The following is a 26,602-nucleotide window of genomic DNA, read 5'->3' as shown; positions in this document are numbered from 1 at the left end:
CATATAAAACTGACTTTCATATCAAGGTGAGGGCCACAAAATATCGTCACGAGGGCCGCAATTTGGCCACGGGCTGCGAGTTTGAGACCCATGATATAGGTGAAGAAAAAATGGAAACCAAATATGGGTATAGTAAACATTTTTTATGTGGTACATGAAGGGCAAAATCAAAAGTATTCAAAAACGGCCAAAATATAGACTCAGACCCCAGAGGGTTAATGTAATGGAAGGAAAAAAGATGATGGTAGTATAGTGGTCCAGATTGTGTGGCTCTAAATATGTGAATGTGTTTTTTTCTACAGGCCAGGCGTGCTGAAGGACCCTCAGATCATGTCTGGGGTTTGGCTGGTCATCTTTTACATTGTATGCCTCATTCTGGCCAGACAGGTATGTGTGTGTTTATATATCTTGTTTTTTATTCATTCAGGAAATTAGGTCACGTCCAAATTAGCTGATATGTACTCATGTTTCTGTGTCAGGACGAGCTGGGCTCCCGTGTCGACTTCCTGTTGGATTGCTGTTTCCAGACGGAGAAAGACGACATGGAGACCATGGAGAACGCCAACAAGCTCCTCCTTCAGAACGTCCTGCCGCTCCACGTCGCCTCCTTCTTCATGGGCAAAACTATAAGAAACCAGGTAAAAAAAACAAAAACATGGCAAATAGATGTACCAAAAAATAAGGAATAATACATTTAAGATCACCAGGGAGTTAGCTACGGAAAGACTGGGTTGATTGGTTTAAATCAACTTGATTTTGGTAATTTTGTGTCTTTTTTAAAATAATTTTGTGACTTTTTTAAATAATTTTGTGTCTTTTTTTAGTAATTTTGTGTCTTTTTGGGTAATTTTGTGTCTTTTTGGTAATTTTGTGTCTTTTTCTAATAATTTTGTGTCTTTTTTAGTAATTTTGTGTATTTTTTGGGTCATGTTGTGTCTTCTTTTTGGTCATTTTGTGTCTTTTTTAAGTGATTTAGTTTTTTTGGTCACTTTTTGTCTTTTTTTTTAGTAATTTTGTGTCTTTTTTTTTAGGTAATTTGAGTTTGAGACCCCTGGTTTCAACAATGAAACTTGCAAGCAAGTCTTTAGAAAATAGAGACAGTTTGAGAAAGTAGATGAACATAAAAATATTGATTTTTGTAGCATGTTATTGCCTGTGTTTTTGTGACAGTGTTTTTACAGTTTCCCAACCATTACACCTGTCTGAACTGATTTATTGCAAAAGAAAAAAGTGACACATATTATTTTATTATTGTTTTACTCCTGATTGTATATTTATTGTATTTTATTTTTCTTTGTTTACTTTTTTATAATATTTCACTGATTTATGTGTATTTATTTAAATTTTCTTTGTTTGCTTATTTATTATTTTTTACTGATTTATTTGCATTTCCTATATTTACCTATGTACAAAATTACCTGTACTGAGAAGCTGATCTGCTGATCCATGATGCCATGAAAATTAAAAAACAAAACTGTGAAAAGATTTAAAAAATAATTGACACGTAGAAGTTAATTTTGGCATATAATATATAGTCAACATAGAGTTAAGAAAACCTTCAGGACATCTGTGTACAAACAATATCTGAATAGGTTGAACTCTCATCACTTCTGGCTGCAAAATTAAGTGATTTAACTTTTTATAACTGTGTTTCAGGATCTGTACAGCCAGTCTTATGACTGTGTGTGTGTCATGTTCGCCTCGGTGCCTCAGTTCAAAGAGTTTTACAGCGAGAGCAGCGCCAACAGAGACGGTCTGGAGTGTTTGCGCTTCCTCAACGAGATCATATCAGACTTTGATGAGGTATGAGGAAGACAATGTTATTATATAATGCCAGTTTCACATGTAGATTGTGTCTCTTAGTATCCTCTCTTTTCCTTTCTGTCATACAGCTTCTCTCAAAGCCAAAATTCTGTACAGTGGAGAAGATTAAGACAATCGGCAGCACCTACATGGCTGCTGCGGGCCTCACACATGTACCTCAAGGGGACGAACAAAAGGTTTGTTGGTTTTTTTTTCACTCCATGTACAAGTTTCTCTAATAGCTTTTAACTTAATTGTGTAAGACTATCCTCTAAATGTAAATCAAAGTGTTTTGTGCATCTTTAAAAGGGATTTATAGGATGTTTTAACCCTCTGGAGTCACCAAAAGCACCAAAGCATGACTTCTTCATCACATCCAGATGTAAAAACAAAGCAGAAAAGACACAAAATGACAAAAAAAAAGGAACAAAAAAAGACACAAAATGACTAAAAAAGACACAAAATGACTAAAAAAGACAAAAAAAAAAGATAGAAATTTACCAAAAAAGACACAAAATGACCAAAAAAATACACAAAATGACAAAAAAAAGACACAAAATGACCAAAATTGTTACGCTAAACACACAAGACACAAATAAAATAGAGTCCCACTAGAATAAAAACCAGAGTTGGATGACAGGATCACACACAATCACAAGATCACATTTATGTTGGTTTTTCTTTGTTTCTTTTGGTTACAAATGTTGATCCAGTAAGTCAGAATAAAAATAGAACTTACTATTAGGTCATATACGTGAGGTTGTGCTGAAAAAAAATGTACCAACATGGCATTTAAACATTTTTTAAGTGGTGTATACAGGCAGGATGAAAAGGATTTAAAAATGGACCAAATAGCCCAAGACTCTATAGGGTTAAAAGCAAACGCTTGTCCAATTCTCCTCGTCTTACATTAACATGACCTCTGGCGCCCCCTACAGAAAGTGGAGATGTCCTACAGCCATGTGCGCGCCATGTTGGAGTTTGCCATCGCTCTGATGGGCAAACTGGAGCTTATCAACACACACTCCTTCAACAGCTTCAAACTCCGGATCGGTGAGTGTTTTCTAGATTAAGATAAACTTGGACATTCACTTGATAATATTTTTTAATAGTATCATACTAATAATATAATATAATAGTAACATACACACAATCTAGTATTACTTCTATCCCTGTATTACTAGTATTATTATTATTGTACGACTAACATTACTTTCTAACCCAAAACATTTCATACACTGGATCTATTCAGTGTTGATTCAAATCTTCCAGATGATTTTTCTCCCTCAATTCTTTCTTAATAGAATTTGATTCCTGTGCACCATTTAAGTGGTTGAACTGTAAAAAGACATGTTAAAACTGCTTTCAAATTGAAAAGAAAGAAGATAAAAGTGGGAAAGAAATCGCACAAATATTTTCTAACTAATAGTGTCGGCTGCATGAAAGCCTGTAATAAAACCTCCAAAGAGGGAATTTAAAAGTCTACTATGTAACATGTCTGCATTTAAAAAAGTCTAAAAACGACAAGACCTATGTTATACAGTCATGGAAAAAAATATTTAAAAAAATATATATAAAGAGACCTGAGCAGCATAACTTACATATTGCACATTTAAACAAAGAAGAATGTATGGTCTGTGCTTATGAACATGTAATAATCCCTCCCTGTTGGTTATTTGCAGGAATAAACCACGGCCCAGTGATTGCAGGAGTGATTGGAGCTAATAAACCTCAGTATGATATCTGGGGGAACTCTGTTAACGTGGCCAGCAGGATGGATAGCACAGGAGTGTTGGACAAGATACAGGTCAGAGAAAAGAGTCAAAACAAGAAGAAGATAGACGGGTCATTCCTGTAAAGCAGCAACATTTCAGCCTCATAACTTTTGAAAAAGAAAATATCTGCTTGGTCTACACATGAACATAAAGAACTTTTAAAAAATCACTTCAGGGGCTCAGTAAATTATGAACATGTTAAAACAAACAGTTCTTATAAACATATATCTAATCAGAAAGCTGTGCGGTAAATGAGTGAATATGTCCATAGAAACATAACAGCTGCCAATGTTATTGATTGTGATTTAATGCCTTTATATATTTGATGCAACTGTTATGCAAATTAGCATATTGTTATTGCTAATCATATGTCGATATAAATCATTTTCTGTGCTGCTTTGGGAATAAAGATTTCTGATCAATCATGCCAATAAAACCTATTTGAATTAAAGTGAATTTAACATAACCTCTAAAGCATATTCAATCTATAAAGATTTTATTATAATTTTATGGCCTATAGTTCTTGTTGAAGTTGGGGCATGGTAAAATGGTTCCCCTCTACCCCCCAAAAATGTGCAATATTCTGTGTTTATGTGACAAAGTGCAATCTACAACAGGTGTAAGATACTGGAAAAGCTTGAAAATTTACCTTGAAAGTCCTTGAAAAATGCTTAAATTTGACGAATGCAAAAGTGTACGAACCCTGTTTAAATATTTGACCAGTTTACAGATATTATAAGGACGTTAGTAATAGAAACAAGTGTTGCTGTGGAACAGAAATGGCCCACAGGTGGATACGTTTAATGTATGGATTCATGGAGGCAGAAAAAACTCACACACTCTCTTTGTTCTTCTTTCTTTCTGCTCCCAGGTGACGGAGGAGACGGCCCAGATGGTGGAGAGCGTGGGATACAACGTCACTCTGAGAGGAGTCATCAACGTGAAAGGCAAAGGGGAACTCACCACCTACTTTGTTAACACGGACCACTCGTCTTCTCATTTCTGACCTCCGTGAAACAGACCTGGATCCAAACAAAAGCTGCAAACGCTTTGTTTTAATGCACCTTGTGAACTAACCTGACACTGCCTGTAATCATCACTGACTTGATGCTGAAACGAAGATACAGCAATACAGAGAATCCTCTGCTGATCATTTCCACCTACAAAGGAGCTGCCTTTGTCTTTTGGATGAGACACTAAATAAAATCCTGACCGGTTAAATGAAGACAACTGGCAACTAACTCATGGACCATTTAATGGCAAACTTTGTTGCTTACTGTATCTGTACTGTATCTGGGTTTTCCTGTGAAACTACCCCATCACACACCTCTGTTCACTGTTTTATTCTGAGAACATATAATCTGAATTATACTTTTTATTTTGGTATGCTCAACACGGACGTACAACAGCGTTCATGTACGATTAATTTATTGGAAAAGAATCTTAGACGTACAAAAGATTACAATTGTTTTGTGAAGAATATTATAGAGGTAGCTTAGGCAATAAGCATAAATTAAAACGATTATTAGATTTCTTTTTCACTCCATTGTGGTTTCATTACGCTTTTGACATCTTGAAATGTTTATTGGTTCAGATCATTCTGTGTCTTTAACTGTAGGGAAAATAGGGCAGACAATATGTGCACTTGAAATGTTTCTGTGTCTTTTCCATTGGTTGGAGGAGTGACAAGATAAATCGTGAGGTACGTCACAGCAAAAGGAAGAAGAAACCCCCACAAGACTTGTACTGTATAAGCTATGTTTTTTAATTTGTTATGTTTTTCTCTAATCTATGCTTCTCTAAAGAAATCCTGGATAGTTTGACCTATTAAGCCTAATGAAAACTATGTAAACTCACTAAAAGTTTGACGTTCTCACACCTCATAAATATGCACAAGTACACACCGATTTAAATAATGTGTCACGATCCAAATAAGGTAAGGAACCACTGGTTAATGATCTGATTGCTCACCACTGGAGCCGGAAATGATAACTGTAGCCATTAAAATCATGGTTTCTTTATTCACTACTGCCCAAAACTGACACTTCATGCTGTAACACATCTGCACCCTGGCATAATGACGTGCTGTGTCATGTAAAGTCAGATAATGCACATTTGACATTGCACTTTCTAAAAATGTTGTGTTTTTTTGAAGGGAGTTCTGAATTGCACTCCAGCTGTTGATGACTCATAAGAAATTTCTGTGAGGGATGATGTGTGAAGTGTGAATGCTAAAAAAAGAGTATGTTAAGTACATGGAAATATTTTTCTATTATATTTATAAACTAATAAAAAAAAACCTTAAACTTTCCGTGTGTTTGTTGTGTGGCAGATTCTTACGTGCATCAATAATTTCGTAATTCGTGACATGAGCGTGTCATAACCATGACATGGGATGTGTTATGAACATTAATGACACTTTGAAGTAACATTAATGCTCATGATACTTGTCATGTCATGTTTCTGACAGGCTTGTGTGACTCTTATGTAGACACCTTCAAAATAAAGTCTTACCATATCTTGCTTAAGTCACTAAGGCATGTTCAAAAAAATTACTTAAGTCATTTATTTCTCTTAAATTACATAATTTACACACAGTGTTATTACTATGCCAATAGCCATCCTTTGTTACATCCTTTTTGAGTGAAATGTTCAATAAATGTCATATGGTGAAATTTTTTGTGTTTCATGCGAAACTTGAAAAAATGAGTTAGGCGATTATTTTAACAGGGTGACGATTTACACCTTTCAAAATAAAGAACTGTGGAATTTCCCCCTCTGTCCCGGAAACGCCCACATACGCCCCTGATTGGCTAAATCCACTCCCCCGCTGAACTTTTCTCACTTGCCATTGGTTGTTGCTGGCGTCAGTCACGCTGCTTCCGGCTCCGCGGTGAGGTTTGTTATTGAAGCGTAGCTCCTTTAAATGTGGGGGAAATGTTGACGGTCGGAGCTGATGAAGTTGGTAAGTGTTTGATGAACGCCTACACTTTTTAAACAAAGTTAGCTACGTGCTTTCTTCGTCGACAGTGAAGTAGAAATTGAGCTTTAGTTGTTTTAACGGTTTCCACAAACGGACTGGACTGAATGATGACAGTTTAAATGTGAACGTTTGTTTGTTACCTGTCGTAACCGTCACTTTAGGTGGAGGGACACTTCGGCCCTCTTTTTTGTTTTTTTAAACAACTTTTCCAACTTTTTTTTTTATGTAACAGGGAAAATGAAGGATTTAATTCACATGTGAATCGGCTACAAATACAGACACGCTTAAGATGTCAGGGGCTCATGAGCAAACCAGGAAGCGGCGCCCCCCCAAAATGTTCTTGATGTCGACCGACCTGAAGGTCCAGGACCAGCTGGACGGAACCATTCGGCTGCAGCGGGGGTACATCTGCCAGGAGCAAGACTCGGGCAAGAGCAGAGGTGACTCCCTTTGGGTCAAGGTATTAACACATAATAACTTGAGTAACATTTTGGGGATGAAGCATTTATTTGGATTATTAACATTCGTTTAATCAGAAACTAGTATTTTTCTCTTAACCCTCTGAAGTCTTGGGCTATTATGTCCTTTAAAAAATCTTCACCATGCCATGTTGGTATCAGTTTTTTCAACGTGACCTCACCTATATGGCTTGATAATTAATTTTAACTTTGACTTACTTGATCAAAATGTTGAACCCAAAAGAAACTAAGGAAAACATAAAATCTGATCTTGAAAATGTTATATCAATACACATAATTTTAAATGTTGCAAATATGAATACAGGTTGCATGTATAACACATAACAGGTAAAATGAGGATAATATCTAGTTCTATATTTTTAAGCTATATATATTTGACATTATCTCTGGTTTTACTTGGCCGAATATAATATATATATTTTTTTAAATTAAATCATGTCATGAAGAAGTAATGTGCCGGTGCTTTCATGGACTCCAGAGGGTTAACATTAACATAAAACATTATTTATTCTTTTTATTTTATATGTATTTATATTTATATTTTTGCATTTTATTTAATCGGTCTACCATTATGTGGATGTGCTTGGTCTGGTTATTCTGTTTTTTTGTTTGTTTTTTTCCCACAATATTTTTTATTTTATTTTAAGTTTTTAACACTTTGACATACAGCTTTTACATTAATGTATCTTCATTCAACTTTCATATTTTAAGATAGTTGCATTTACATAGAGACACAAAATAAAAACAAACAAAACATAACACTTCGAACAGGTATGTGCTCCTGTTAAAGAAAATGGTAATCTATATAAAATTGAGTATCGTTTGTTTTTATATTAGATCGATAATTATTATTTTGTTTATGTATTTCCTTTCTTTCCATATATTTGATTTTTTAATTTAATATTTAAATTGGAGTTATTGTTCAGGTTGTTCTGTGAGGAAACTTTTATAAATATTTTATTGTTAATTACTTTTGTATATATTTGATACCATATATTAGATTTCTTTTAAATATTTTTTTTATCCTGTGTTTCTTTTAAATATTTTTTTATCCTGTGTGGGTTCAGGTTGTTCTGTGAGGAAAATGTAGCTGTTTTGATTTTTTTTATTATTTATTTTATATTTATTTTCTATTGGCTGTATAATCAGTATATAAATTATGTTTTTCTTATGTGTTTGTTTGCATCAATTTGTTGATTTTTTAAATTTTATTTTTGTATTATGAGTGGCTCCTTTAAAGGTTGTGTTTGCTCCTACATGGTTACTTTAACAAATGTTTGTCCTCCTTAGAATTAAAAACCAATAAGGAAATGTAATGTAAGACAGATCGAGCACCAACCATCAATTTATTTTTTATCATGTTTCACTTTTAATCCTTTAAAGTGTCCCTCCTATCATGCCACTGTGCTGCTGTTTAACGCTTTATTTTTGGGTTGGGACAGTGCACATTAATGAACATCGAAAAAATCTCTGTGAACATGCCGGATTATAGCAAAGCTGCTCGTTTGCATCTGTCCTAAAAATAAAAAATAAATGCAAATTTGCTGCATCTTGGATTAGAATACCCACCACATGCCGAGTCACCATTTCCAAATTGTGGACACGATTAAAAACTGTCTCTGTGGTGAGTGTGGTGCTCTGTGCTGTGTGTACCGTCACACTCGCCTCTAATTTGCTTTTTTCCTCTTCTCTCCCACACATTACATTACATTACATTACATTACATGTCATTTAGCAGACGCTTTTGTCCAAAGCGACTTACAATAAGTGACACATATTTCTCTTTCTCTCTGCAGGTGTTGGACAATGGCGTCATGTTAAAAATAGAGAGGAAGTTCCTGCTTGAAGTTCCCAATGACCTCAGCGGCCTGTTGGAGGCTGTGTCCGATCCAGAGACCCGCCTAAAACTTCTAAGTAATACATTAATTATTTTAAAATGTTATATTCTAATTTAGTTTTTTATATTGAACTCAGTTATACAAACACAATACCCAGTTTCTACCTTCTTGATTTATATTTTTCCCTTTTACTTTATTTCTTTGCTTGTTGCATCAGTCCGATATGTCTGCATGCATGAATTTTTGCTTGCACCCCCTGTGAATTTAATGTCTGACAGTCAATTAATCATTGACTTACTGCCTTCTACACACATTCTGCAAGTGAAGTGGAGATTAAAAGGTCTAGTCTAGCTTTGGGATTTGTCTAAAATCAGCATCATCAGGGACAAAAATACAGTTGTTGTGATGCAGAAAGAAAAACGTCATTGATACTTGATGAAATTTCAAGATAAGCCTTCCATGTTGCAGTTTTGGACATTTTCCCTACAAATTCCCCATGAATTATTATTTAATACTCATGTAACATTACTGTGCTTTATGTAGTCATTTTAGTAAAACAAACATGTCTGTGCTTATAGAAGGAATGATTGTTATTACAGTGGTCGTTGTATGACTAGTAGTTTGTATTACCTGTAGTTATGTTGTTATTCATTTATAGGATTTTGTAAATGTTCTATTTTTGTTTCTTCTATGTCCTGTTTTTAATACAAATGTTTTTTGTGTGTTTTTTCTATTGTTAACCATTTAGGGTTGTATTTAATGCTCTGAAAGATGCTGTATTAATATAATTATGATACTATTGTTTTGTTTTTTCAGGCAATCCTGAGAAGCTGCACCGTCTGCTTACTTTGCCTGTCGATTCTCCGCTGTGGGTCCAAATGGGCCAACAGGACGAGCTGGCGGAGGCGGATCTTAAATACACCGGGACACTCAGCAGAGGGAGCAGCGCTGTGTTTTTTGGGGTGCAGCTCAAGGTAAACATGAATCGAAAACAGAAAAGTAAAGAAGTCAAGTAACATCCAAAACAGTAACGCTAGAATTCATACCTGCCTTGTTTTCTGTGAATCCCTCGTGCAAACTTAAGCTGTTTAAACCAGCCACTACACTATCACAGCCGCTAAATGAAGGTCTGTATCAGGAGCTGCTGCCCACTTTCCTTCCGGTGGAGTAGTCACCCTGCAGCAGGGAGTGAGGCAGAGGGACCGCAGCGTATGCGAGCTCACAAATGTACTAAAACAAGTACCCCATTACACTTTATTCCAATGTACTGCTGTCATATTTCCTGCTGTGAGTGTGGTTTCCATTAGACCGAAGCCGACATTTTTGGTTTTTTTTCCACTTTGAACACTGTTGTTTATCTGGTTGTCATGACTACATGAGTTCCTTGACATCTCGTCACTGCTCCAGCTACTTATCCTCAAAGTGGAGAAGAAGGGGAGGTCCGTTAATTTGGTTCACAGCGTCATGTAATTAAGACTTTATGACATTTTGTAAAATTCTAAAGAAGCAGCAGCAATAATTTTACAGCGTCAGGCCGCTGCAAGAGGTATTTACATGCATTGATTTACTATTGGCTAAAAATAGTATAACAAATAGGGTTTTATTAATAAAAATCTTAAGGAGTATAACTATAATAGCTGGATGTAATACCACTACAGCAAATATTCAAATGAAAACAGAAAATGTTTCAGATATCTATAAAAACAAAAATATCTATTGTGACACATTGTTCACAGAGGTATCTGAACAGGGTCCTTTTCTTCTTAATAAACATAAAATATCAAAATATACATCAAGCTGAATAAGGTAAAAACACAACATGACAGAATCACTGAGCAAATAAAAATACAGTGAGGCCAAAAATAAATAAATAACAACAATGTCAAACAACAGAATCAAGAAAATAAAAGCAAAATAAATAAAATTAAAAAAACAAAATCATACTATCCTCTGTAGCAATTGTCCCTACAGTAATGGGAAAATATTGTTTTTCTTGATGATTTTGGTTATTATCAAGAACACCATGGAAAATGTCTGGATATCAACACTTAAATGAACCTCTTATGAGCTATTTTTGTTGTTATCATTATATTTGTCCAAACAAATTAGTTGTACCAGCCATTAAAATGAACAAGAAATTGAAGAAACAATCATTTTTTCCATGACTGCATTTAACAAAAACAAGATTTCTTGTTTGCACTTGTGCAGCAGCAGAGTAAAGGTTACATAATCACCTGTTCTGGTCAGACAGTTCACCTGTAAACACGTTGCTCTGTCTTTCCCCTCTGCAGGGTTCAGCAGCAGGTAAAGGAACGAGCAACGGCTCCTACAAAGGCCTGCGACTCTTCACCTGCCCCGAAGCCTGCGCCCTCTTCCTCCCCGTCAGCCACATCCGCCACCGCCACTGGTCTCGCAACAGCGGCCCAGACGCACACGAGCGAGCCCGCGAGCGAGACCAACACCACCGCAGCAGTGGCGGCAACAATAATCACCCTAGCAACGGGCACCACAACAACAACAACGAGCGCCCGAACCCTCATCATCAGGCGCCGCACGGCCGCCACATCAGCTTCCACCAGCACCGTCCCAGCAGCCCTCCCCAGCTGCACGCCGTGGGCATCCTGCCTCGAACGGCCGAGTCGGCGCCGCTCACGGCTCAGAACCAGGTCCAGCTGCGAGGGCCCGCGTCGCCGCCGCTGTTCCAGACGGGTCAGCGGGTGTGTTTCCCCCTGGAGGATAGCGTCCACAGGGGGGAGGTGCGCTACTGCGGCCTCCTGCCCGGCCGCTCCTCCTCAGGGACGTACGTTGGAGTTCTTCTGGTCAGTACCACGCAGTAGATTCAATTCAATTCAATTCAATTTCCGTTAGGAACTTCACATGTAGAGGAGCAGCAGGGTATGTCCTTACCCTACAATACATACAATAAACAAACACACACACACACACACACACACACACACACCATCAGCCCACACTAGACATATGGCAGATAATAAAATCTTTTCTGACCTTAGTGAATAAATAAGTTATTAATACCTCCATAGTGGAGGGGCAATAAATAATAGTTAAAAATAGATAAATAAAAAGAGTCCAGTTGTTAAAAGAGAGAGGAGACAGTTAAAAAAGGGGGTTCAGCCATATAGATCCATTACACACAGAATGAAACATTTAATGTCTTAATTTATTTAATTTCTTCTATTTAGAATGATATTGGCTCACATTTAATGAAGACCTAAAATTCAGTGTCTCATTTTATCTCATTTTATCATAGTATCTCAATTTTTTTTTTACATAAGACCAATTTTAAAAAGTATGTTTAATATGGAAACGTTGGCCTCTGAAAAGTATGTCCATCTATATGACTCAGTACTTAGTTGGGGCTATTTGACTTGAACTACTGGAAATGGACTTTTCCATCATATTCTAGTGTTTTGAGATGCACCTGTAAGTTATTTAAGCCATTTGAAATCACATTAAAATCACATAAATGTACCTTTAGTTGTGCCAGGCATTAAAATGAACAAGACAGCAAGGAGAAAACAAGCATGGTCTAATAACTTTTCCCATTCTGTATGCGTTTTATGTGAAAGGTTTTCTCTAGTTTCTAATCCCTCCTCTCTGCCTGCAGCTGTGTGTTTGACTTTGACTTTGTGTGATGCGTTACAGGACGCTCCTGTTGGTAACTGGAACGGGTTTTATAAGGGAGAGAGGCTCTGCCACATTCCCTCCCCTACCTACGGACTCCTCCTGCCAGTCACCAAGGTTTCCTCAGGTAAGGCAAGTGTTGCACAACAAAGCCTCAGACACACAAACACAGTGTGTTTACAGCCATTAATGAAGAGTTCACTGTTGGTTGCAGATACTCTGACACAATATATGGCTGTTTATTAACCTCTTCTAGGAATCATCTGCTCAAGTCATTTCAGCATTTTCCACTTATTTTTAACCTTTTGTTAATGATTCATTCAGCACATGAGCACTTGCTGTTCTTACAGGAAACTGACTCGTTGTGTTATTTGTAAAGACATTGGGCCTCATTCACATTCAACAGTGCATACTCATGTAAGTTTTACACACAAATCAGGGATTCATCAATATTTTCTTCCCTGAATTTGTTTGAACAGATTCACAACTGCCTCAGAGTATACATGCACACTAATTAAAGGCCAATTAACAGAAGTATGATCCTGTCAGACAGGCTCCTGGAGAGATCCAGTCAGTTATAGAGTAACTTACAGAAGGCAACTGCTATTACTGACACTTATGGGTGGGCGATATGGGCCTAAAAAATTATCACGTATTTTTGCAGTAACGATATTCATGACGATATAAAAAAATACTGAAAATTGTATAGAAAATATTTGGTCTAAAAAATAGTCTGTATAAATAAATAAAAATCGTACAACAAACAACAAAAAAAGTCAGCAAAAAGTCCTGTTGAAACACCAATGAAATGTTATTTGTGACTCGTGAGCTTAAAATCTATATATTTTGTGATGTAACAACATTTAAGAACTGATATCTAGCCATTTTCCATGTTTATTTTGGATAATGATTTTGGTTATTATCAGGAAAACCTTTGAAAGTGTCAATTTCTTGTTCATTTTTAAACCTGGTACAACTAAAGGTACATTTGTCTGGACACATATAATGATAACATCTCATAAGAGTTTAAATCAAGAACTCCGTCATTTTCCATGTTTTTTTTTTTTTTGTTAAAGATTATTTTTTTGGCATTTTTGTTGCTTTATTGATAGTGAGAGATAGAAAGGGGGTGATAGAGGGGAAGACATGCAGCAAAGGGAGCTCAGGCCGGATTCGAACCCGGCTCCGCCGCAGCACATGGCATACATGGTTAGCGCTCTACCAGTGTGAGCCACCGGGACGCCCCTTTTCCATGTTTTTTTGATGATGAACCAAAATCATATCCAAGAAAACCATGGAAAATGTCTAGATATCAGCTCTTAAATTAAACTCTTATGAGCTATTTTTGTTGTTATCATTATATTTGTCCAAACAAATGTACCTTGAGATGTACCAGACATTAAAATGAACAAGAAATTGAAGAAAAAAAGGATGGAATTTTTTCAATGACTGTATTTTACGAGGTTGTAAAGGTGCTACATGGAAACACAAAAACACCTTATGTGCAGGAGACTTCAAACCACTACTTAACTATTTTGCGTGCAAACTTATTTGTATCCTGTTCCGTTTTTTGTCCACAGAGCCGAAATCCCACCGTCACAACCCGCCTCACCAAATTACCAAGTCCATCCTGAAGCCGGCGCCGCCGCCCGTCACCAAACCGGCCCCCGCGTCACCGTCCGCCTCTTCTCCCAAGGTGGCCCTGATGCCGCCCGGCAAACAAGCACTCAAAGCTCCGCCGCTGCCGCCGCCCAAACCAGCCCACAAGCCCCTGCCTCCTCCCCCTCTCCCGCCTCCAAAACCCTGCAGCCCAACATCCCCGACCGCCACCGACCAGCTGCAGCACAGCAACGGCGTGCACGGGCCTCCTTCGCCGCTGAGGTCTCCTGACAGTGGTGAGGCCGAAGAGGACGAGGAGGAGGTGGGACTGGAGGGCGAGCTGGAGCTGGAGGTGGGGTCGATGGTGGAAGTGAACGAGCCGCCGCTTTTTGGGGTTATTCGCTGGATCGGACGGATCAGTGGGATTTCAGAGCCAGTGGCAGGACTCGAGCTGGTAGGGTGAACATTTCTGCTGAAATTTTTTTCATTAGGTTTTTGTGCACAAAACTGCTTAATTTTAAGGTTCAATCCATTAAACAAACGTCAGCAAAAGGCTTTTACAGAATTGATTCCTGTTAATTTTCTCTAAATTAAGTTCCAACACGGGGCGCCTCACAGTGAATGCAGAAGCATTTGGGTCCATTCATTTTAATACAAAATGAGAAAACTTCTCACTTGATTTATTACTTCAGAATTTTTTTTTAGGGCAACACTATGGTCTCAATCACTAGTAAAAAATCTTCTTCAAGGAAATTTGATGTTAATAGTGTAAATAATGGCCCCATTTAGAAGAAAATAGAAGATAAAGATTCATATGATTTGGGGCGTGGCTACCTTTGACAGGTCACTAGCAAGGTGAGCTGTCAACAGAAGAGTATCCACGGCAACGTGTCAATAAAGTTTTATATATATTATATGTGTTCTCTAAATTAAGTTTTAATATCGGGAGGGATGCAAGACCAGCACTAATAACAACTATAGCAAAGTTTGTTTCCATGATTGATATCAATTTTACAAGCTCAAATTACAATTCTGCCTCACTAAGATAAACTCTGTTGTGCTTTATATTTTATACTGTTTTATGTCCTCTTCTGTACACTCGACAGCTCTTTTTTAAATATATTTTTAACTTTATTCATTGTTTTATAGTACTTTCGTACAGTACATACACACCGCTTAACACATATACGTGTAAACAAACAGCATAAAATAAATTGAGAAAATTTTGACAAAATGACGAATTTTTATAAAAAACTGATTGAATTGTAAAAATTTAAGATTGACGCATCAAAAATTCTTAAACAACTTAAAATCAGCAAAGTCCATGGATGATCCTGGCAAAGTTTCATGACTATTTAACGGTTTGTGACACATGACGTAAATAGGATTTTGAGAAAATGAAGAATAAGTCACCACATTGGACATTTTTGAAAGCAGAAGCAAAAATGCAGTAGAATCAAAAGCTCTATAGATAAGCCGTTTTCAAGATATGGAAACATAAACTTGATTGTTATAGTACCAAATGAGGTCAGAGTGCTATGTTGTGTAGTAGGTGGATTTTGCAACAAAAATGCAAATTTTGCTGACTTGTGGTCAAACAGGTTTTGCCGCACAAACACTTTTTACTGAGATAAATAAGAAGAAAATACAGTTTTTTGCCTTGTTTGTTTGCAGGACCAGGAGCTGTCTGCAGGAACAGATGGCAGTTACCTCGGGGAGCGCCACTTCCGCTGCCCGCCCAACAAAGGCCTTTTTGTCAAGCTTCGCAACTGTAGACGAGACTCCAGGTTTCCCGCCCCCGAGACGCCTGTCAATCAAGTGGAGCGATGCAACTCTATAGGTGTGGTGGTTGTAGCAAGGTTATAATAGTTTGGGATTTTTCACTAGTTTTAGTTTTAATTTCGTTGTCAATTTTTGTTTTCAAATTCAGTTAGTTTTAATTAGTTTTTAGAGTGTGTTTGCTAGTTTTAATTAGTTTTTATTTTTTGGAAAATGCTTAGTTTTAGTTTAGTTTTTGTTAGTTTTAGTTTTTTTGTAATGGGGTATTTGTTGGGTGGGAGATTCAATAAGGTCACAATAAATGTTGCCTTAATTTCCTTTGTCTTATCAATCTTAGCCCCAATAAGTTTATTAAGTCATAAAACCAGATGGATGAAATCGATTTATTATCAACCAAAAGGTTTACGTATGAAAAAAGTTGACAAAGACAAAAACTAAGGACATTTTCACTATAATTATAGTTATTTTTAATTCGTTTTGTAACCACAAAATACAGTTTCATTTAGTTATCATTTTTTAAAAAAAAACTCTCGTTTTAATTTTTATTTCAGTTCACGAAAATGTCTTTTCAATTCTAGTTTTCGTTATTTCGTTAGTTTTCGTTAACTACAATAACCTCGGGTTGTAGTAATGACTTCTAGGGAGGTTCACGACTTTTTAGACTGCTTCTTCCCTCAGCCGTGGTATTTACTGCCGTGTGAGTGTGTATATAAACATACCTGTGCATTTTTTTTTTTTGTGTATTTATTTTTATGGTTTTCAAAACAGAAAAATATATACAAATTAGAGATAGATGGTGGAGCTACACATACATGTTTTTTGAGTTTTTGACATGAGACAAACAAAACAAATAAATGACACTGCAACAAAATAGCACTAAATCAGTTTTAGACATTAAATCAAGAAAAGGTTGCCAGATTTTAAAAAATATATCCTCTTTAGCAGATATGATGTACCTGATTTTCTCCAAGTGAAATACATTTCCCAGCTCTCTCAACCACATTTCAAATGTAGGAGCCCTTTCAGATTTCCAAGACTGTACGATTAGCTTTCTGGCTAACAATGTTGAAAGGGAGACATAGCTGTGCATTTGTGACATGTAACAGTGTTTCCTGTGTGGCTGCCAGCCTTTGCAGAGTGGGGCAGTGAGCGTGTGGAGGAGCACACTCCTCCTCTGGACGGGGACGAGGCCGCCGAGCTCTACGAGGGCTGGAAGAGAGGCATCCAGGGTCACCTCAACTCCTGCTACCTGGACGCTACGCTCTTCAGGTAAAACCTGCTCAGAATTCGTCAGGGTAGAAATGTTTTGCAATGTAATGCATATAACTCTCAATTAAACTTTACGTATATAACAAACATGCAGCTCAGAGTGCTGCACATAGCAGAATTGAAACAACATTAAATAAAAAAAAAAAAACTAAAAATGTAAAAAAAATAATAATAATAATAATAAAAGTCAATAGCATAAATTAAATTAACACCAGGGATAAAAGAAAAATCATGTAAAAACAAATAACTATTTCAATAACCTATTATAATTCTTGTTTCATTGCTATGTTGTGCCTTATGGTTTTTTTGGGGGCTTTTCTGGCATGTCTTTCTTTTATTTAAATATGTATATGGAATATATAAATTATTGTTGTTGTTATTATGTTATTTTCTTTCTTTTAAAACTGTGCCAAAAAAATCAAATCAAATCAAATTATTCAAACTTTTAGACTAAGGCTTTTAACATTACCCCAAATTGAAATAAAAATAATATAAATATCAACGAAAAAAGTAAAAAAAAAAAAAAAAAGATAAATACAAATTTAACAGTTGAAGAAATAATTAAATAATGTTACTGTAATTTAATGCAGCATTTTCCTTAAAGTATTTATTTATAGCTCCTGTTTGCGTCTGAATAGTCTGATATTGATTCAACTAAATGCCACTTTGTAAAAAGCTTCCTGTTTGCAATTTAATCCTTTCCTTGAGAAATATTTTTGAGAAGAATTTTGTGTTGTACAGGAAGCTGTGGTTTTTACATTATTTTTCCAGCTTAATTCAGAATAAACACAAGAAGTTAGTAAGGTTGACAGCTAATTGCTCCCATGAACTACGAGATGAAAAAAATAATTCTGTTCTGTGCCTCAGCAGGAAACTAAATGTCTAAATCTGATGTTAACGATGCAGCTGTTCCGGTGTAAATTATGGTGGATTCATCCATAGCAAATACACGTATGGCTACTTATTTTATTTCCCCTGTCATCACCTGTGTGCCTGTTTCTCTCTGCAGTCTCTTCTCCTGCTGCAGTTCAGCAGACTGGGTGTTATTTTGGCCCTCTGACACTGAAAACGAACAAGACTCTGGTCAGGCTCAGGACCTGCTGCGCTGTGAGATAGTCAACCCCCTGAGGAGGTAAATGTGTATTAAATGTTACTTGCTGCTATGAGTAACTACAGTGTGGAATGTTATGTGCTAGAGTGAGTGACATCAAAGCTAGAGTGGGGAGAAGCTGTAAAATCTTCTCAAAAACTTTTCTGGAAAACTAGCTCTTGTTCCCTCAATTTTCACTCTTTGTGCATCATTTTTGGTCACAATGTAGTGCAGGGATGGGCAACTGGAGGCCCGGGGGCCGCATACGCCCCGCACCCTGACTTGAAGTGGCCTTTGAGCATGAAATCTAAAAAGTGCAGTGTAAAAATGCACAATATTACTTCTTGCAATTAATGTTGGTCTGCTGTTCTTGCACTGAAAAAAAAGTCACAGTAAGTGGTCATTTTTTATTTGCTTCAAACCTTTTGTATTCCTATTTATACTGTAGAAACATGCATTTGAGCATGAAATATGCTAAGTTACTGCACTGTAAACATATTTAAAATTGCAGTTTCATCATATCTGGTTAAGTGCACGGTCCTATATGTGGCCCTGTGGTAGTGTCCATGAAAAATTGTGGCGCCCTCCAGCATTTAAGTTGCCCATCCCTGGTGTAGTGCAATTTGTGCTGGTCGCAGACATGTTACTCTGCAATGAAATGAATTTACAAATTTAGCTCTGTGAGCCTCAAAGTGACAGGAGTTCAAACTAACTGCCCCATTGACTACCATTAAAACTAATACAAGATATTTTTCGGAAAGAAAGCAGAGAGTGCCCGTTTTGGAACCTGCTCTATTTCTCACATTTTTGACGCCACAAACATAAAAATAAACATGAATGCGTTCAGCTGTGAATTTCTCTCTCATTATAATAATATTTTAGTGATTGGACTGAAAAAGAAGAAGGCCAAACTAAGATTTTGATATGATTAAATATTACCAGTAGTTTTAAAAATGTAACAAAATAGAAAATTGGCATCACTGGATGGGATGGCTATGGTTTTGTTTATTTACAATTCCTAATTTAAAGTGTTTGTGTGCTGTTTTTAAGGTACGGCTACGTGTGTGCCAGTAAGACCATGGCCTTGAGACGACTGCTGGAGGCTGCAAACATCGACATGGGCTTCACCAACCAGGAGAAAGGTACGTGACCTGGCCCTTCATTAACACTGCTGGTGTGTGTGTGTGTGTGTGTGTGTGTGTGTCTGTGTGTCTGTGTGTCTGTGTGTGTGTGTGTGTCTGTGTGTGTGTGTGTGTGTGTGTGTGTGTGTGAGCTCAGACTGAGGAATGCTGTCATGCTGCTGTTTTCTGTCCATCAGATCCTGAAGAGTTCCTCAACAAGCTTTTCCAGCTCCTACGAGTCGAGCCGCTCCTCAAGATCAGGTAACGTCACTCTCACACACACACACACACACACACACAGAGGCCAGTTGTTTCTCTTTGATATAATGGAAGCCGGAAACACTCTCACACTGGCTTGGAGGTGAAACTTATATAGCTTGAAGCTTATTTCCTGTTTTATGATGTGAGAAGGTAATAAGGTCAAGATCAAATTCACAGAATACTTTCTTTCTCATCACAGGAAAATGATAGATAAAGAATCATATGATTTGGGGCGTGGCTACCTTTGATTGACAGGTCACTAACAAGGCGAGCCATCAACAGAAGAGAAGCAGAACGATGCTTCTCTTCCGTATCCACGGCGTATCCACGGCAACGTGTCAATAAAGTTATATATAAGAAAAAAGCATGTTTATCAGTTTGGTCTCATAACTTTGACCCGTTCACACTGTCTTTTCACCTCGGGTTCATTTTATGTCTTTAAGCAACTTAAAACTGAAAAATACAACTGGTGACAGGTGTTTTTAAAGAGTAAAACAAAATTGGAACCACAAGATTTTCTCTCAATTTTACATTTTTTAAGTTCCCTTCAAGACACATTTCAAGACATAGAAATACTTGTGACAGAATAATAATTTGTGTCTGAAACTTTCCTCCTTCAGCACACAAATGTGAAAACAGCCTTCTAGTGTTGAATCCTGCAGTAAAGAATCAATCATTTTAATTACTGCCAATTATTTATCTTTTTCTCTTTCTTTGTGACGTTCAGGTCGATGACTCAGCAGCCTCAGGAGTGTCACCTCTACCAGCTCTTCCCTCCGACCCTCCCTCCCTCCCCCTCCTCGCCCTCGCCCCTCTCCCCGGTCGACTCCCCCATCCCTCTCACCTCGCCCTCGCCCAGCAGGATGAGGGTCGCCAGCGTGCAGACGCTGCTGGAGTCCTCCTTCCTCCACGCCGGCCTCAAGTTTGTCGAGGTAACAGAAACAAGTTTTACAGCTTTTGAAGAGGAATGAAGATTTGTTTTTTGTTTTTTTCATTTGAGTTTTTTCCATTTAAATACAATAATACACAAAAAGAAAACGACAACAAAAAAACACATCCATTAGCAGCTTATCAATCAATCAGACTTTATCTGTATAGCACTTTTCATACAAGAGAGATGCAACACAAAGCATTATTAATATTGTGGAACTACCTGGCTTCTGGTTTCTGCTATAGTATTTGCTTTAAAATTGCTTTTCTGCTTGCTGGGTTTTTTTTTGCTTTATTTGTTTAGTTCAGTTGAAAGTCGTTTTGGACAAAAGCGTCAGCTAAATGACATGTAATGTAATCTCCTGAGACAACTTTTGACACCAGATCACATGTATTGATCTCCCCACCAGGCTCCTTCTTGCCTCCTGCTGCTCATGCCTCGCTTTGGGAAGGACTTCAAGATGTTTGACGCCATCTTGCCCACACTCAGCCTGGACATCACAGACCTGCTGGACGACAGTGAGGACAAAACTGGGGGGAAAAAATACATTTTAACAGCATTTAAGTTTGTTTCTGGTTTTAATTTTACTCCAGGTTTTGTTTTAGTTGAATATACAGTCATGGAAAAAAAATTTGGCCAAACTTTTTCTTCAATTTCTTGTTCATTTTTAAACCATTAAAGTTAAAAAATGTTTACATTAAAGTACATTTGTTTGGACGAATATAACGATAACAACAAAAATATCTCATAAGAGTTTAATTTAAGAGCTGATATCTAGCCACTTTCCATGTTTTTTTTTATGATAACTAAAATCATTACCAAGAAAACCATGGAAAATGTCTAGATATCAGCTCTTCAATTAAACTCTTATGAGCTATTTTTATTGTTATCATTATATTTGTCCACCTTTAGTTGTACCAGGGATTAAACTTAACAAGAAATTGAAGAAATTATTTGGTCTAATAATTTTTTCCATGACTCTATGTTGAATTGAATGGCTCTCAATGGAAAGATGTATAAGGAAAAAAAAAAAAGATATTTCTTAAAAAGATTTCCAAAAATACACCGTTTATCATAGACAGAAGCTGTAAAAACATAAAATATCCTCAGATTTTTAGCTTTCCAACAGCCCTTGAAGAGATTATGTCTGAAACACTTCCAATCAAAAAAATAGAAGCAAAAAATGTATAAATTCACCAGAAATCTTCTTGATAATAACCAAAATCATTATCAAGAAAACCATGGAAAATGTCTAGATATCAGCTCTTGAATTACATTTTTAAATTTTTAGGAGCTATTTTTATTGTTATCATTATATTTGTCCAAACAAATATACCTTTAGTTGTACCAGGCATTAAAATGAACAACAAATTGAAGAAAACAAGGGTGGTCTAATATTTTTTTTCCATGACTGTAGATCTGATTTTGTTTTTATTGCATGTGTTTTAGGTATTTTAGTAGCCTGGGTATACCCAGACTGCCTTGCGCGCTCAAATTTAATTTCGAACCTCCATCCAGTCTGGCAACCAGGCCCGTTTCTTAGCCCTGTTTTAGGGATCCAATCACAGAGCGGGGAGGGACGACAAGACGATGACGCATACTACTCGGCACTTGGAAGCTTGTAGTTTTCTTACTGATCCAACATGGCTGCTGCAGACACGAAACTCTAGCTGTAGATGGTGTTTTAAATAGTTTAGAGCGAAAGTTGAAAGGCGAAAGGTCTCTCGGCGGCTTCGCTGTCCCCCGGCTGGTAGCGAGATCACCGGTAGCGGGGCTATTAGCGCCGCTAGCGGCTATTAGCGCCGTTACGCTAGCGGCGCTAATCACCAGCGCTAGCGTGACGGCGGTGATCTGGCTACGAGCCGGGGGACAGCGCAGCCCCCAGAGACCCGCAGCAGCTTGTTTATTGCCCATAAAATCAGTGGATGTGTGTGGCTGAATGACATGAGGGGGAATAAAGCGTGAAAATAAATAATCTTGCAGAAAGCGAGAACTGGAGAAGCAAAGCAGCAAGCAACACTCTCTCTCACACACACACACACACACACACACACACACACACACACACAACAAACATCCATTTCTGTTGCTCTACTACGTCATCTGGTATAACTGATCTGATTGGCTAAGAGCTACCTACAGACGCTTTGATAGACATTCTAAGCGCCCAATAAACGGCTCTGGAGGATCGTAAACCACGCCTCCTCTACGGAGAAATGAATGGTTGGTTTCCAGACCAAATCTCATTTGAGATTTGTCTGGTGTTAGCCAGGCTAGTATTTTAGTGCATGTACGATCTATGTTCTCTTGTGTTTTACTTAAGAGTCTCTCTTGTCTTTTGTAGCTCTGAGACAGTGCAGCATCTGTCAGTCTGTAGCCGAGTGGGAGTGTCTCCAGTGTTATGAAGACCCAGACATCACTCCCGGTCATCTCAAACAGTACTGCCAGACCTGCAACACACAGGTACCAACTTTCTTTTCCTTTTTTTTTTAAGTCCTGCACCTCTATGGAAACAGCTAAATCCTGGCTAAAAGTAGTCCAGTCAAATGTCTTTTTATGCAGTATAACTGTAGAAAACAACTTTAAAAAAGGAACAATATCAGAAAATAGCACAAGTTGAATTTCTTTGATCATTTAATTTACAAAAAATGCAATAAAATATAAGCGGCATTTTTCCCACAATTGTTACCAATGTTGTTAAAAAGCTATTTCTATTGTTTCCTCCCATTTTCTCAAATATTTTTTTACAGCATCTGGTCAGTGCAAACGTTTTTTTTACTTGACATGTAAACTAATTTATGCAGTGTTTTAGTATTTCTTCTGTTTTTTTATGTCTCCTCGTATGATAATTATACATGATAATCATACAACACTCATCATTAATAATTTTAATACATTTTAAATACTAAAATGACATGTAGAAAAAGGGATTTTCATGCAATATCACAATTTTAAGCTTAGATTTGATTATTTTTCCTGATGGAGGCGTTCATCACACATGATATGTTCAAGGACTGTTGAATAACAACAGTTTCTGGCTTTTATAAATTGTGTAATTTGGGAGATTTATTCATTATTTATTTATTTTCTTTAAAGAAAACATTGCCCTTGAAACAGGTTGCTGAATTGTTGGGTTCAAATTGTTAATTTGTAGCCTAAAAAATATGTTTTCAGGTATAAATGAACATGATAATAGTAATTATGCTATTAAATAAGGAAAATGTCTAATACTTTTCAGAAGCATGACATTTTTGTGTAAAATATCCTTTTTTTTATTGATCTTATGTAATATTCAAATTTTCTGAGACACTGAGTTTTGTGTTTCATTATCTCTAACCCAGAATCATAAAAATTACAAGAAAAACAGGATTGAAATATTTCACTCTCTGTGTAATGAATCTATATAATATACGAGTTTAACTTTCTGAAATAATTGACAACAAATATTGAACTGTTTCACGATATTCGAATTTTTTGACATGTACCTGTATAACTTAAGTCTTCTCTGTCGATCATCAGGTCCACAGTCACAGGAAGCGATTGTCCCACAGTCCGGTGAAGGTTGCCGTCCCCGAAGGACCGTGGACCGGCCCTCTGCACTGCAACCGCCAGCGAATGTCTCTCTTTGCTGTGACGTGCATCGAAACCAGCCATTACGTGAGCTTTGTGAAGCACGGGCCGCTCCCCGCCGACTGGCTGTTCTTTGACAGCATGGCCGACAGAGAAGGTGAGAGATCCTCAATCAGACGCACTCTGGTAACGCCATGGTTCGTACGGATGCTTGAAATCCTTGAAAATGCTTGAAATTTAATGTTGAATTTCAAGGTTTGAAAAGTGCTTGGATTTTGGATTAAGTGCTTGTAAATGCTTGAAATTCTTACTGTATTTCTCTTGTAATCTGACTATAGATAACCACATTTTCAATGGAAAAAAACATATAAACTGAATAGCCTATAGCCTATCTGAAATGAAGAGCGCTCCACCTGCATCTTCTTGTTTCTGAGATGTTTCTTGTTGCTCTACCCTGTATCTTCTTACTGAAGGGAGTTTTTCTAATTCCTAGTGGATGTGAGGGCTCCTGAAGTATTTGTGTTTCTTTCCTCCTAGTTTGGGTCGTGTTTAGTTCCACCAGCTGCCGCTTGATGATTTTCGTGAGCTTCCTTTTGCTCCTAGCCCCTAGATTCCCATACCAGTATGTTTTATGAGATTAGCAAACTACTTTTAGTTGTTAAAAGTGTAATACCATTGCTGGTGGTTTGGTTAAGTGAAATTACCCCTTTTAGTATCAAAGAACTCATCTAAAACATGTCATTTATAACCGTTGAAAGGTACTGGGAAAGCTTGTGTACAAACCCTGTTATGGGATACAAACACACAAACAAGCACCGTTAACGCGCTCCCAAACCTCTCACACAGGTGGCGAGAACGGCTTCAACATCCCCCATGTGAAGGCGTGTCCGGAGGTGGGCCGCTACCTCAGCCTATCAGAGGAGGAGCTGAGCAGAGTTGACTCCACCTCCTTACGGGAGTCCGTTCGCCGCCTGCTCTGTGACTCCTACATGTGTCTGTACCACAGCCCCGAACTTAGCCTGTACAAGTGACACAACACACACACACACTGCACAGCTGAACTTGACAAACTGAACTTATGAAACTTTTGAGTCATAATCATAAAGCTCTTGTTACTTTATCCAGTAGAATATATGAAATATTCATGAACACAAAATATTTTTTTAGCTTCTTAGGCCCTGTTCACACTTTGCAATAAGCCTTGGTGATTCTAGCGTCAGTTTCAGAAAAATAAAAAAATTAATTATTTTTTTTGTAAACATCATATAAAAAAAAAATAAGACATAGTTTAGAAAAATGCTTAAAAAATAAATCATTAATATAAATGAAAATGTAATATTTAAATATGAATAATTTTATTGACAGATAAATTCATTTTTTTAAATGTTATTTATGTTAATAATAGTTATTAAAATAATAAAATTCATAATACTACTCTGAGCAATTTTTACAGTTTACAGAATCTTTAATTATTCTGTCACTTATATTCTGTTATATCTTATATATAAGATCATGTGAGAAAGGATATCATTTGTGTCATTTATGGCTTTTTGAATAGAAAAAAGCCATAATTGTAAAATAGGAAACAAATAATTTTCCACTGTGCCGCAGACAGATTATTTTTTCTCATAGATGGTTGTCAGAGTCTTATAGGAATGATTTATCAGCTAATTTGATGCTTCGCTCTGTCTGTTTACATTCAAAATGCATTTGAGAGATTTTTTTCTGAACCCAGGTTTACTGAAATATGACCAACTGTAGGTGAAACTATCTGTCTTAAAAAGGAAAGAGAGAACAGGGCCCATGTGTAATCTAAAACATGACAATCAGATCAATATATGTGGGAACAGCAGTGTGATCCAATGTGCCTGGTGAACAAACAGCCTGTAGTTTATTTAAAAGCTTTGTAAGCTCATTAACTTAAAGGTAAATAATGGTCTATACACCTGAGTTTACCTGTGCCTTATTAATAGTGCTCACACTGTAAAGAACCACTGTGCCTGTAACATATAACACACTTCACAATTTGCACTCCTTCTTTTTCATGTCAGTATGTGTGTGTATATAATCACATTGCCTTAAACTGACTGCACACAAATGTTTAAACTTTTGTTCTGCTTACGGGTTGTTTATATATTATAAACAATGAGGACAATGTTCTGACAAATAAATGCTTTGTTACTCTTCTACTTTGTCTGTTTTTATTGAAATGTCTCCACAAACATGCAGAAATCTCTCAGCAGCGTATATAGGTTAGATATGTATACAATATAATAATAAACTCGGACTGCAAGCAGTACTGAACGGGCCCTCGCAGTACACGTGTGTCGGGGCATGCTGCCGTCGGGGTGTGTGCGTTACAGGGGCCAGTCTATACCACCCCTATGAATTTCATTGCCTTAAGTGTTATAGTGTGGCCACGGTGGCAGATATGAAATTAGACTGCCACCACAGCGCCA

At 37.1% G+C, this 26,602-nt stretch overlaps 2 protein-coding genes across 2 annotated transcripts in view; both read left to right on the top strand.

Moving 5' to 3' along the window:
* Positions 1-5,866, top strand: part of LOC131989963 (adenylate cyclase type 4-like) — a 32,100-nt gene extending 26,234 nt beyond the window's left edge. Inside the window, exons 20-26 of the mRNA XM_059355343.1 lie at positions 303-387; positions 480-638; positions 1,657-1,803; positions 1,893-2,000; positions 2,742-2,856; positions 3,486-3,610; positions 4,450-5,866. Of these exons, the coding sequence (XP_059211326.1) occupies positions 303-387; positions 480-638; positions 1,657-1,803; positions 1,893-2,000; positions 2,742-2,856; positions 3,486-3,610; positions 4,450-4,584 (874 nt within the window). The 3' untranslated portion in view covers positions 4,585-5,866. The remainder of the gene's footprint in view (positions 1-302; positions 388-479; positions 639-1,656; positions 1,804-1,892; positions 2,001-2,741; positions 2,857-3,485; positions 3,611-4,449) is intronic.
* Positions 5,867-6,481: 615 nt separating this feature from the next.
* si:cabz01101003.1 (ubiquitin carboxyl-terminal hydrolase CYLD) lies at positions 6,482-26,332 on the top strand. The gene is made up of 17 exons (XM_059355572.1): positions 6,482-6,543; positions 6,794-7,021; positions 8,837-8,954; positions 9,695-9,852; positions 11,170-11,697; positions 12,545-12,650; positions 14,104-14,576; positions 15,797-15,962; positions 17,029-17,170; positions 18,180-18,302; positions 19,311-19,402; positions 19,579-19,642; positions 20,370-20,574; positions 20,983-21,091; positions 22,918-23,036; positions 24,093-24,300; positions 24,990-26,332. The coding sequence occupies exons 2-17, from the start codon at positions 6,851-6,853 to the stop codon at positions 25,172-25,174; spliced, it is 2,967 nt and encodes a 988-aa protein (XP_059211555.1). The 5' UTR covers positions 6,482-6,543; positions 6,794-6,850; the 3' UTR covers positions 25,175-26,332.
* Positions 26,333-26,602: the final 270 nt, after the last annotated feature.

This window comes from Centropristis striata, chromosome 17, assembly GCF_030273125.1.
Source record: "Centropristis striata isolate RG_2023a ecotype Rhode Island chromosome 17, C.striata_1.0, whole genome shotgun sequence".
Taxonomy (NCBI): Eukaryota; Metazoa; Chordata; class Actinopteri; order Perciformes; family Serranidae; genus Centropristis; species Centropristis striata.
Note: the sequence above shows the minus strand (reverse complement) of the source record. Positions and strands in the feature narration are given on the sequence as shown.